This window comes from Vitis riparia, chromosome 13 (genome assembly GCF_004353265.1).
Source record: "Vitis riparia cultivar Riparia Gloire de Montpellier isolate 1030 chromosome 13, EGFV_Vit.rip_1.0, whole genome shotgun sequence".
Lineage (NCBI taxonomy): Eukaryota > Viridiplantae > Streptophyta > Magnoliopsida > Vitales > Vitaceae > Vitis > Vitis riparia.
This window is the reverse complement of record NC_048443.1, coordinates 27,894,605-27,907,372: the sequence shown is the minus strand read 5'-3', so window position 1 is coordinate 27,907,372 and position 12,768 is coordinate 27,894,605. Positions and strand designations below refer to the sequence as shown.

General features: G+C 34.5%; 2 protein-coding genes and 1 pseudogene across 2 annotated transcripts; all 3 read right to left on the bottom strand.

The window, feature by feature from the left end:
* Positions 1-1,246: 1,246 nt before the first annotated feature.
* On the bottom strand, positions 1,247-3,142 carry LOC117927992 (tryptophan N-monooxygenase CYP79A68-like). The gene is made up of 2 exons (XM_034847736.1): positions 2,072-3,142; positions 1,247-1,971 (listed from the first exon to the last, which is right to left on the bottom strand). The coding sequence occupies exons 1-2, from the start codon at positions 3,140-3,142 to the stop codon at positions 1,348-1,350; spliced, it is 1,695 nt and encodes a 564-aa protein (XP_034703627.1). The 3' UTR covers positions 1,247-1,347.
* A 1,805-nt stretch (positions 3,143-4,947) lies between these two features.
* On the bottom strand, positions 4,948-5,891 carry LOC117928823 (zinc finger CCCH domain-containing protein 29-like). Its single transcript, XM_034848849.1, has one exon. It carries the CDS (start codon positions 5,874-5,876, stop codon positions 5,337-5,339), a length of 540 nt encoding a protein of 179 aa, XP_034704740.1. The 5' UTR covers positions 5,877-5,891; the 3' UTR covers positions 4,948-5,336.
* A 2,915-nt stretch (positions 5,892-8,806) lies between these two features.
* LOC117928499 lies at positions 8,807-9,310 on the bottom strand (annotated as a pseudogene).
* Positions 9,311-12,768: the final 3,458 nt, after the last annotated feature.

Sequence of the window (12,768 nt, the reverse complement as noted above, 5' to 3'; positions counted from 1 at the left end):
CGTTTGTGAACATATTTGGGAGTCAACTCCGAAGTTTAGGATAGAAGAGTCAACTTTGTAAAGTTGGACAATGTTTATGAACATATTCAGGAGTCAACTCAGAAGTTTAGGATAGAAGAGTCAACCTAGAAGGATGTAAGATTTAAATGTTAACTTGGACATGCATGACGTATACACTACAATGAAAGGAAAAAAAGGAAGAAGGCAAAACCCTTTTATATGATTGTGTGGAAAGACACTTTTTCTCCAGTAGAATTATTGATTTTAAACTAACTTATAACAGACTACTGAATCCATCAATTTTGTGGGCCATTGTTGACCAATTATTTTATATGCTGTTAGTGTTGACCATTTAACTTTTATCTAAATAGTCTGACATGTGAAGTTGTTTTAATTGACTTTTATGGTAGAGAGAGAGAGAGGGAGAGAGTGTAAAAAAATATAGAAATCATGCTAAAACTCCCAACATATAGAAATCAAAATATCAATCTTATGTTTGATTCCCAAACTAATGTTTAATAAAAAAAAATACTAACATAAATTTCCCATATTTTCGTTTTAAAAAAAGGGATTTTGTTTCAAAATGTATATATATTTTTGGTATTTGATTTAGATATATTTCTATTTTTTATTTTTAAAACAAAAAAAAATAGAAGAAAGCAAATATCTTGTATTAAAAAGTATAAAATTTTGTTAAATAAATTTTAGAATTAATAGTTTTCAAAAATTATTTAACAAAATAATTTTTGAGGAGAGTTGAGTAAGATTGAAGAGACACTCACACACACTTCTCCATCTCTCTCTATACCATAAAAGTCAATTAAAACAACTTCACATGTCAGACTATTTAGATAAAAGTTAAATGGTCAACACTAACAGCATATAAAATAATTGGTCAACAATGGCCCACAAAATTGATGGATTCAGTAGTCTGTTATAAGTTAGTTTAAAATCAATAATTCTACCGGAGAAAAAGTGTCTTTCCACACAATCATAAAATTATTTTATTTTATCTTTTTTTATTAATTATTTTTAGAAAATAAAATTTATAAAAACTTACTTGGTTTTGAGTTTTTATTAATGTAAAAAATGGTTTAAAAAATGTAATTAAAATTTTCCATAATAGGATCATGTTAATAATAAAAATTTTATATAATAAAAATCATGATAATAAAAGTGAAATATAATGACATATCATTTTTCATATATCTTTGTATCCCCCAAAGCATCATGTGATAAGTGGAGAAGAAAAGAAAATAGGATGAGATCGAGCATTTATCTTTATTGACTCATAAAGCCTTATTTATAGGCTCTACTCATCAAGCCCCGGAATAGATGAAGTTTTAATCAATTCCCATACATGGAAGCATGCAAGCGTGGTTTTGCATGAGCATGGAGAGGCTTGGCTAGAAAGAGCTCGTTCATTGATTCTGTGAGGTCAATTTGGTCCTGGTTCGGTGGCACACTCCACGAAAAACATTGAAGGAGTCTCGCCAAGAGTGTAACTGTCAAGGCTGTCCCTAAGGCAGTTCCAGGGCACCCGCGTCTCCCAGTACTAAATGAAATGAACCGAAGCTCAGGCTCAGCTAAATCCACCACTTCATCATTCATGTGCCGCTCTGGTTTAAACTTTACTGGCTCTTCCCACACTCTAGGGTTCCGTCCAAGCCCTACCCGGCTCAGCAGGACATGGCTGCCTTTGGGGATGAAGTAACCGGCCACAACGGCGTCCGCCATGGACACATGGGGCACGTTGAATGGTGCCATGGGGTGAAGCCGCAGAGCTTCCCTAGCACAGGCTTTAACATATTTGAGCTGCGCGATATCGGATTCTTGAACAAGTCTATCCTTTCCAACCACTCTATCGATTTCTTCCACGGCCTTCTGCATTATCTCGGGTTTATTGATCATTTCTGCCATTGCCCACTCAGCTGCATGCGCTGGATTATCCACTATTTCAATCATCAGTTCCTGCCAGATTGTATATAGTTAATATATATTGAACCCCAAAGAGAAGAACTTCAGAATATATATACGAAATTAAGATAACATATTAGAGCTAAATTCTCACTATGAGTTGGGCTTTGATCTCTTCTACTGATAGCAATGGTTTTCCCTTTGTGTCGCTGATTGTAAGGAAAACATCGAGTATGTCCTCAACCTCCTTCTTCTCCCCATTCCTCCATTGTATTATTCTCTCATCCACTATCGGATCATGATGCTTGTTGATGATGCTCAAAGCGTCTTTTACCATCGTCTCATGGCCATCTAAGTCGAAGACTCTCAGGCATGGAAGGTAATCAGATGGAGAGAATGAATATAGGTAAGCAAGCGAAGTAAAGAGGGAGTTGACGTGTTCTTCTTCTTCAAGTCCAGGCCCTCCATCTTTCCTTCCTTCCCCAAAGTACCTTCTGCTGAACATCATCTTCCTAACCACATTTCCTGTGTATTGTCTGACTGCAGTTCTCACATTCACATTCACAACCGATGAGTCCGTAAAATTATGGCTAGTAATACTAGAGAACTTACACTGGTTATAAATGAAGCGGACAAGATTGTCGGCTTCTTCAGTTCTCTTCTGGAGGAGCCACATATGTCTTGCTGGCTTAAGCACCTCAGAAGTGATGATCCTTCTCATCTTCTTCCACTGCTCTCCCCACGGCGAAAGGACTGTGGTCAGGAATCCTCTGCTCAAGTGATCGGACGTCATTGTAATAGGTCTGGATGCAAACACTGCATCATGTTCCTTCAAAAACTCCCTGGCAATCTCAGGCGAAATCACGGGAATGACATGGACATTGCCCAGTTTGATGCATGCAATCTCAGTGTTGAGTTCCTCCAAAAGTCCAAGTATCCACCGGAATACCGGCTTTTTTGTGAATAATTCAGGCAGGTTCCCAACTAATGGCCATGGAGTTGGGCCAGGAGGGAGCAGTGGCATTTGCTTGGTGATTAGGGTTTTGGGTTTGAGTTTGTAGAGGATGAGAAAAGCGAAAAAGAAAAGGAAAAGGAGCAAGAGGATGAATGGTAAATGAAGATGAAGTGAAGCGAGCTCCAAGGTTTCAGAATTATCAGAGAGCAGGACGAGGAATGGATTTGGAAATGAAGAAGACATGGTTGAGTTGCAGCTGCTACCCATCATCATTTGTCTCTTGCTGATCTTCAGTACTAGGATGCGTGAGAAACCTCCCATACATTTTCTCTCTCTTTATAGGCAAATGGACTTCCACCATGCATGCCTTTCGTACTTCCACAGTTCCACATGCAGTAAAAATGTGATCAAGTCTCATCCACGGTAGGATTACTCCTCTCGTACAGTCAAAATTATGTTAGGTTTTGGTACAACAGACAGGGGACTTATTACTAATTGAGAGATACATTTTCTAAATTAGAAAATTATTTTAAAAGACTTCTTAAATATATGTGCCCTCTTCCAAATCTTCAAAATTTGATGCAAGTGACTTACGAACTTTTTCGAAAACACATTAGATATTCCTTCTAGACTCTTATATTATATTTTGGCTCCGATATTTTATTACTGTTGATCATTTTTAGATATTCTAATCAAAATATTAACAAGAAAAACAATTATTGCTTGTGTGGTTTAAAAACAATTTTTTATTTTTAAAAACAAAAAATTGTTTTTTTAAATTTACAATACTATTTAATCGTTGTTCTCTAAAAACAATTTTTAAAAATAAAGTGAAATAAAGAATATTTTTTAAATAATAAAAATGAGTTGTTTTCATCAATTTTTAACATTAAAAGGAAAATATCAACATGTTTGACAATGTTCTTTAAAACTTGTTTTTAACTCTTAAAAATAATTTTTTAAAAGCCCTAATTTTGTTTTAATTCTATCTTAACTATAAAAATCATTTCTTAAATTTCAAGCCTTCAAAATTATAATAAACAACTAAAAAAAAGTTGAATGTTTGACCCATTAATCATGAAAACAAGGCTCAATCAACCCAAATCTCAAATGCCCTCCTCACATGTCTCACAATTTTCTTAATCATTCCCCAATCCCCACCATTAAAAAAGTTTGAATCTTCCCATTTTGACCATTTCTGAGAAGGATTATTCAAAGAGAAGAAAACTACAAAAACAGATGATCGTGAGTGGGGTTGTCACTATGAATGCAAACACCTCCTATTGAAGCTCCAAGAGAGGGCCACTTGAAAATGACCCAACAACAATTCTGGCTGACAATTCATCACATGGGCGACTCCAGCATATCCAGCTCATCTTTACTTGATTTTCCAAGACTGACAAGACCCCTTTAGTACTTATTTTGATCGTGAGAAATTTTCCAAGACAAACTTAGCTCATAATTGCGTTTTTATTTTCTTTAAAAATAAAATATATTGGCTTATCCAATGTGAATGTCCAACGTGGCCAAGACCCGTTAGATATAAAAATCCATAATGGGCCAAAAGTCGGATCAAAGGGCCCACACGCTTGTTTTTTGATGTCACGGATTATACTACAATTCCAGGATGATTCCAACCAATACACCCAAAGATACAGCAAAGTGCCTTGAGGGCTTAGACTCGGATTCCACCCATTTTTTGTCAAATTTTTTTGTTACTTTGATCGATTGATTGATCGATTGATCGATTTGCGCCGGCCAAATCTTCAATGAAAACCACGTTTTCATACGTATTAGAGCATAAGGTTGATATATGTTATTGATCTATTATTATCTAATAATTCAAATTTTTAGGACAAAACCTGATACATGAATTTGAAGCTCATCTTTGTTGCCCTCCTATAAACTCAAACAAATGTGCCTCAAATGTGAGGTCTTAAATTTCATCGGTTAAAGAAATTTATCATCCGTTTTACAGTGTTTTTAGAAAATACTTTTAATAAAAAATCAATTTTATGAAAAGATTGAATATTTGAATTTTCATTAAAAGCACTTGGAACAAATAGCATATATAGTGAAAATACAATTGTCCATTTTAATGGAATACAACAAATAGAATAGCTACACTTCTCAGCCAGCAGGTTCTCTTATCTTCTTGATACTGATAAATATATAAAACAACTCCCAGAAGGGAGAAAAATTGAAAAAATATTTATAAAAAAGAAAAGAAAAGAAAAAAAAAAATCCTTTCTGCTTCTTTGCTTCATCTGGGCTTTTTCCCTTGATCATAATCCTATTCCTACATGAGCTGGGAGCCATCAATCTTTCTTGTTCTGCGGTTTGTTTTTCTACCCTTTTCCCTTTCTCTAATGCTACATACAAATATTGAATACCTTATAAGAATTCTGAAGATATCAAACTTGTCAGGATGATAACGGAGGATAGTTGCAGCAGATATGTTGGCTTAAGCCACCATCTGCTCCTGTTCTATGTACATTTGCTCCACCCATGGAGGGAGCTTCTCATGAACCCCAATGCCGTATGGCTGTTGCTGGGAACCAAACAGCCCAGCTGAGACAGAAGGAACATCCTTGACTAGGGAATTAACCCAAGATACATCTGGTTCATCAGTTGAGGCCATCATGGATTGTGTTGCTGTTGCAGTGTTGTTGGTTCGGAATCCGAAAGAGGCAGACTTCTTCAGCTTGTTGAGTTCATCTCCTTGAATGCCCCAATCCAGTTTCCCATCAGGGGAGCTCCAGTCAGAAAGATTGGATGACATCAAGGTTGCAGAATTAGAAGCTGCAGTGAACCCAGGTGAGCGATGGCTCATACCTCCCCTATCGATGAAGCTCTGGCTGCGCTTTGCGAAAGCAGAAGACCTTGAATTCATCACTGCTGCTGCTACTGCAGCTGATGAATCAAACCCATATGAGGAGGTTTTCCCCACTGGAGAGGAGGTGACAGTGGTCTTGGTCGGGTAGCTCGCCCGCAGTTGGTTCATGTTCTGGATGGTGTTGCCAAGTAAACTGGTTTCAAATTATGGGTGTATTTAGTATGAATAGAAAAATGGTTTCAAATTTAAAAATTATATTTGCAAAAGTTTAATTGAAATTAGTTTTTTTTTTTTTTCAAATTTGTTAGGAAAATAGATTAATTTAAAAAAAAAATGTTTTCAACTACTTTTTTATAGGTTTTATGCGCATTAAGATTAAACAATTGAAAATATTTCAAAAATGTTTATATTCAACATAAATGTACCATATTTTACGAAGAATAAATCGAGAAAATTATTTTAATTCGAGTTCTCAACTTAAATTTTATTCTTGAAAATAATTGAAAATTATTTTTAAAAATTGCTATTTTTTCAACCATACAAGTCGTTTTCCCTCTAAGTGTGATAGTATATTTTTTTATTTTCTTGATAATTTTTTGCTTTTCCAAGGTCTTTCAAAAGTAGCTCTTTGGGTCCACATTTTCTGATCTTCTTCGGACTCTAACATCCATAGAGCTAATAAAAGAAATTTATCATTCGTCACCTAATAATCGAGTCTGTTTAATTTTATTCAATTTGACAGTTAAAAAAAAAATATCATAAAGTTTAAATATTGTGCGTCAGAACATCGAGTCTTTTTTATAATTATCGATAATTTTGTTTCTATTCATCTTATTTTAGGAAACTTGTTACATAGTAAGTTACTATAAGTTTAAAAAGATTTCTTCCAACAAGTTAGGTGATTAAAAGGTTAAAATGAAACCATATTGTAATTTTTAAAACCATATTATAGGTGATGAGCGAAAAAAGACATTAAATAGAGATAAGGTTGCAAAGGCTACACGTGATGGATAGAGACGTTCAATAGAGATAGATATGAGGAGTGAGAAAATATGAAATATTTCGAAAACTCAATAATTCAATATAGTTTTTGTCTCATGTAATATTGTCTATAATATAATAGAATTATTTTCTTTCATTTATCGATATAGATATGATTAGTCAATCATGTTAAAATCGCATGTATTTTAATGCAAATTATTTATTTTTGTGTTTTTGAATTAATATTATTTGCATTAAAACTTTCATTTGCACAACAAATAAATCATAAATGATTCAACTTGCTAAATAGATTAGATGGATTGATTCGAGTTCAAATGGGTTATAAAAATTGATATGGCTAAATAGGATGAGAAAAGCGAAAACGAGCAAGAAAATGGATGGTAAATGCAGATGAATTCGAAGTAAAGCAAGTTCCAAGGTTTCAAAATTATGAGAGACCTCCCATACATTTGCTCTCTCGTTAGGCAAATGAACTTCCACATGCATGTAGACTCCCCAGATGTTGACTTCCGAAATCAAAGTAATAATTTTATTTTAATAATTTCTTCAAATCTTTTGAGATATTGTATGACTGTTGCGAGAGACTTGCAGCCTTCCATACATCATGTATGATTATTATCTCGGGCTCAAAGGTTGAAAAATTTTAAAGAACTTTCCACATGCAATAATTCTCGTCATGAATGTGGGACCTCTCCCTGATGACATGTGACACACATTTCTATCCGGATAGCTCCATTCGGATTTCCCCAAGAGGCCGAATTTTATGTGGACCAAAAACACCGAGCACATGTGACCACTACTTTAAAGATCAAATAATATGGGGCTGGAAAATCACAACACGTCAGGCAGTAGGCACGCATTCTTCATGTGACACGTTTGGATGTTTGATGCCATGTGGAAAATCATGAGTAGTTGACTCATTACATTTTATTTTATTTTTTAATTCATTTTTTTTTGTAAGGTTCTACCCAAGACATATCACCAAATGCAATAAAAAAATCATCTCTATCGTGAAAGAAGATTAAGAAGTAAAATACCTACAAATACTATTGAAACATAAATTATGATAATTTTTAAAATTAAATTTTCTAGTATTTTTTTAGAAAATTTGATCATCAAATGATTAATTTTAAATTATAAATATTTTTTTAATTAAACAATCTGTTGTTCTATTTACTTCTCTATAAATATGACAATAATCATAAATATTTACACGTAAAATATTGAATAGTACTAACAAATTAAAATATCAAAATATTTAGAAGAATGATCTAAAATATCAAGATTGAAGAATTGAATGTGGGTGTACTATTTTTGTATTTATTAGTACACTATACACCTATTTAACAACATGAAAGACTTTTTTTTTCATTTAATTAAATTTAGATTAAATTAAAAAATCAAGTCATTTTTTAAACAAAACTCACCATGGCAAAAGCAGAATCTCAAAGACCCATAATTTGCCACCAAGTAATAATTCAAATTGCTCAAAAATAGAAATTTCTTTTTTTTTTTTAGTCAAATCCTATAAAAGGTTTATATATTTTTCCTAGTAGGAATTTTTATTTAGTTAAGTATGAGTACATATAAATAGAAGATTATGTAATATTTGAATAAAAGAGAGTGGTGAAATGTAATAAAATTTTTAATTCTTCCTAATTTTATGTTCTTTGTAATAATTGTTTATGTTTATCTAACGACCCTATTACTCCAATAAATTGGAAACAAATTCATACAAAAGAATGGTAAGTGGAATGTATTTATTTCACGACTTCCGACTCAATAAAGACAATTATAATGATTGGAATATAAAGATAAGGGTTTTGCTTAGTTCACAAAGACACATGGAAGTTTATAGAGAAAAACCACAAAAAGTCATAAGATGAAACCATTATATCTCCAAATCAAAAATAATTTTTTAAAAGATATAAGGAAGGGAAACAAAAAGGCTTTCACCTTCATCTATCAAATAAAGAATGAAAGTAGTTTTGAAAAGATTTTAAGTACAATTACTTTCAAAGAATTTTAGAAGATAAGGTATGAATATTTCGTATTCAAACTCTTAATGGAGAATAAGAAAAGTATTTCATAAAATTTTAAATTAGTGGTTGTGTGGATTCTTTGAGGTCAATCTGCTCGTGGTTGTGTTGCGCACTCCATGAAAAACCTTGAAGGAGCCTTGCAAAGAGTGTAACTGTCAATGCTATTCCCAGGGCAGTTCCAAAGCACCATTGTCTCCTACTACTAAATGAAATGAATCGAAGCTCAGGCTCAGCTAAATCCAACACATCATCATTCATATGTCGCTCTGGTTTGAACCTTAATGGCTCTTCCCAAACTTTGGGGTTCCGCCCAAGCCCTACCTGGTTCAGTAGGACATGAGTGCCTTTAGGGATGAAGTAGCCGGCTACAATAGCATCCGCCATGGACAGATGGGGGTCATTGAATGATGCCATAGGGTGAAGACGCATAGCTTCCCTTCCACATGCCTTAACATATTTGAGCTGCATAATATCGAATTCTTGAACAAGTCTCTCATTTCCAACCACTCTATCGATTTCTTCCATGACCTTCTGCATAATCTCGGGTTAATTGATCATTTCGGCCTGGTAGACAATACCTAGTTGATCAACTACAACAAACCAAAGTCTGTTAAGAATGCCTTGAAGTAGGAGGTTAGTTAGTTAGGTTGTTGTCAATATAAATATAAAAAAATCAATGTACAAGTACTTGATATTTTTTTCTAAAACAATAAGAAATATTCATTTTCTACAACCCAGTTTCTGAAACTTTCATGGTATTCGAGCTTTGGTATTTTCTTGACAAGACTTCTTCTTCATATCAGTTACAATTTTTCTTAGACAACCTACATTCTATTCATGATGAGTTCAACATAGTCATTAGGGTTACAAGCTGGTGCTTTACCTTCATTCACCGGTGTTACTCAAACAATGCAGATACTGAATCATGCACTGCCGATCAAACTTGATAAAAATAATTACGTTCTTTGGAGAACACAAATGAAGAACGTTATATTTGCCAGTGGCTTTGAAGATCATATTGAGGGTCTGGAAATTTGTCCACCTCAAATAACAAGTTATGGAGAAACAAACCCATATTTTATTTTGTGGCGACGATTCGATCGCATGATTCTCAGCTGGATCTACTCCTCACTCATTCCTAAAATCATGGTCCAAATAGTTGCCTATCAATCCTCTCATGTAGCCTTGTTTGCTTTAGAATGAATCTTTTCAACTTCCTCAAGGGCTAGGGTGATGCAACTACGCCTAGAGTTCCAAACCACAAGAAAAGGGTCATTGACAATGATGGAATATATTCTTAAACTAAAGAATTTGGAGGATAATTTAGCGGCCATTGGAGAACCTATGACCGATAGAGATCAGATTCTCCAACTTCTTGGAGGTCTTGGGGTAGACTACAACTCGATAGTAGCCTCTCTTACAGTACGTGAAGATGAGATGTCTCTCCACTCTATACACAACATTTTACTCACCCATGAACAACGACTTGGCTTTCAGAATTTAGTTGCAGAAGATAACATCATCTCTACTAATCTTGTTACACCACAATATCAATATTTTAACAATAAAATATCGTCCAACAGAAATCCCTCCGGTCAAAATAGGCAGTCTGGGTTCAACATAAGAAGAGATACAAATGGTGGGTGCTCACAATCATCTTAGAATCGACCATAGTGCCAGCTTTGTGGCAAGTTTGGCCATACTATGGTTCGTTGCTACCATAGATTTGATATTAACTTCCAAGGCTACAACCCTAATATGGACACTGTTCAAACCAATAAACCAAATGGCAAGAATCCAGTGCAAGCTATGATGGCATCTCTTTCCACCATACCCGATGAGACATGGTTTTTTGACACTAGTGCTACACATCACCTACCACAAAGTGTTGATACACTTTCAAATGTACGACCATACATGGGTAATGACAAGGTGATCGTTGGGAATGGTAAGCACCTTCGTTACATACAAGCATTACCTTATTTGATTCCTCTTCTAAAACCTTTCAGCTAAAACAAGTACTTCATGTTCCTTATATTCCTACTAATCTCATTAGTGTCTCACAATTTTGTGTCGATAATAATACTTTTTTTGAGTTTCATCCTCGGTTATTTTTTGTCAAAGATCAGGTCACCAAGAAGATACTTTTTCAATGACGTCTTGAACATGACTTATATAGATTCCCTGCCAAATTTGTGTCTTCACCTGCAACCTTTGTTTCTTCTAGCTATGACAAGTCTTCCAATCTTTCTTTAACAACCACAACTACACTTTGGCATTCTCATCCTCTAGTTGAAACACGTTCTTACCTTTTGTAATATTTCACATCAATGCCATAAAAACAATGTCAGTTATGCTTGTTAATTTGCAAAAAGTCATAAATTGTCTTTCAATGTGTCTGTTTCTAGAGCTTATCATCATCTAGCTTTACTTCATACTAATCTTTTGGGTTTTGCTTCCATTTCATCCACAATTGGTGCACGCTACTTTGTCTTGTTTGTTGATGATTTCTCTCGTTTCTCTTGGATTTCTCCATTACACAACACAGATCAAGCATTATTTGTATTCATAAAATTCAAAAATCTAGTTGAAAATCGGTTTAATTCTCGAATATAATGTTTATGGTATGATAATTGTGGTGAATTTAAATCATTTTCTTCATATCTTGCTACGCGTGGTATTAAAAGTCAGTTTTCTTGTCCATACACACCTGAACAGAATGGTCAAGCAGAGCACAAATTACGACAAATAATTGACACTAGTCTTGCCTTATTAACCACTGCATTTTTACCTTTCAAGTTTTGGCTATATGCATTTCATATAACTATTTTCCTTATTAATCGACTACCTATTAAGGCTGTCAATTATCAATCTTCCTTTCAATTTTTTTTTTTTTGGCAAATCACCAAATTATCACATCCTTAAAATTTTCAGTTGCTTATGCTACCCTTATATTCGACCATACAACAAAAATAAACTCTCCTATCGCTCTAGTCGATGCGTTTTCCTTGGCTATAGTTCCGATCACAAAGGATATATGTGTCTTAACCCCCTATTAGGTCGTCTCTATGTTACTAGACATGTTGTGTTTCATGAAACAGTGTTCCCATTTTAGTCTACTCCTGATCATTCCTCATCTATGCTTCTCATCCTTACTCCAACCCTTCTTTCTTGCTTATCTTCTCCCGTGTCCTCACTACATTCACATACAAGTCCTTCCACTTCAAACCCAACGTTAACTAATATGCCTTCCTCCACTACTTCTTTACTATACCTGATACAAGTTTTTTTTATTGACATCTCCACCTCTAAACCTCAATTTATTAATCAGCATCCCATGGTCATGCATGCAAAGAATGGCATCAGCCAAAAGAAGGCCTACTTATAATCTCATATTTTTGAACCTACTACATTTACACAGGCTGTTAAAGATTCAAATTGGATTCTTGCCATGGAAAAAGAGTTTTCTATTCTCCAAAGAAACAACACATGGCATCCTGTTCCACCGTCCTTTAATAGCAATATAATTGGTTGTAAATGGGTCTACAAACTCAAATATAAGCCCGATGGAACAGTTGATTGCCATAAGGCCCGGTTAGTTGCACAAGGATTTACTCAAACTCTAGGTCTCGATTGTTTTGAGACTTTTAGTCTAGTTGTCAAGGCCTCTACTATCCACATTATACTTGTAGTTGCACTTTCATTTAATTGCTCGGTTCACCAACTTGATGTTCAGAATGTCTTTCTCCATGGAGGTCTTGAAGAACATGTGTATATACATCAACTCCCTGACTTTATCAATTCTCAATTTCCTTCTCATGTTTACAAGCTTAACAAGGCTTTATATGGCCTTAAGTAGCCCCCCCCGGGCATGGTATACCAAACTCAACATTTCACTTCTTGGATGATGATTTCAAGCTTCTCGAGCTGATAGCTCAATGTTTACTCATCATTCAACACATGATGTTTTTATTTTGCTCATTTATGTAGACGACATGTATACTAGTTACCGGAAG

Bases quoted from the DNA above. Each gene is read 5' to 3' on its own strand.
- LOC117927992 (XM_034847736.1), bottom strand. From the start codon at position 3,142: ATGATGGGTAGCAGCTGCAACTCAACCATGTCTTCTTCATTTCCAAAT. The intron at 1,972-2,071 runs GTGAGAATTTAG...ACAATCTGGCAG, and splicing joins AGATCAAAGCCCAACTCATA to GAACTGATGATTGAAATAGT.
- LOC117928823 (XM_034848849.1), bottom strand. From the start codon at position 5,876: ATGAACCAACTGCGGGCGAGCTACCCGACCAAGACCACTGTCACCTCC.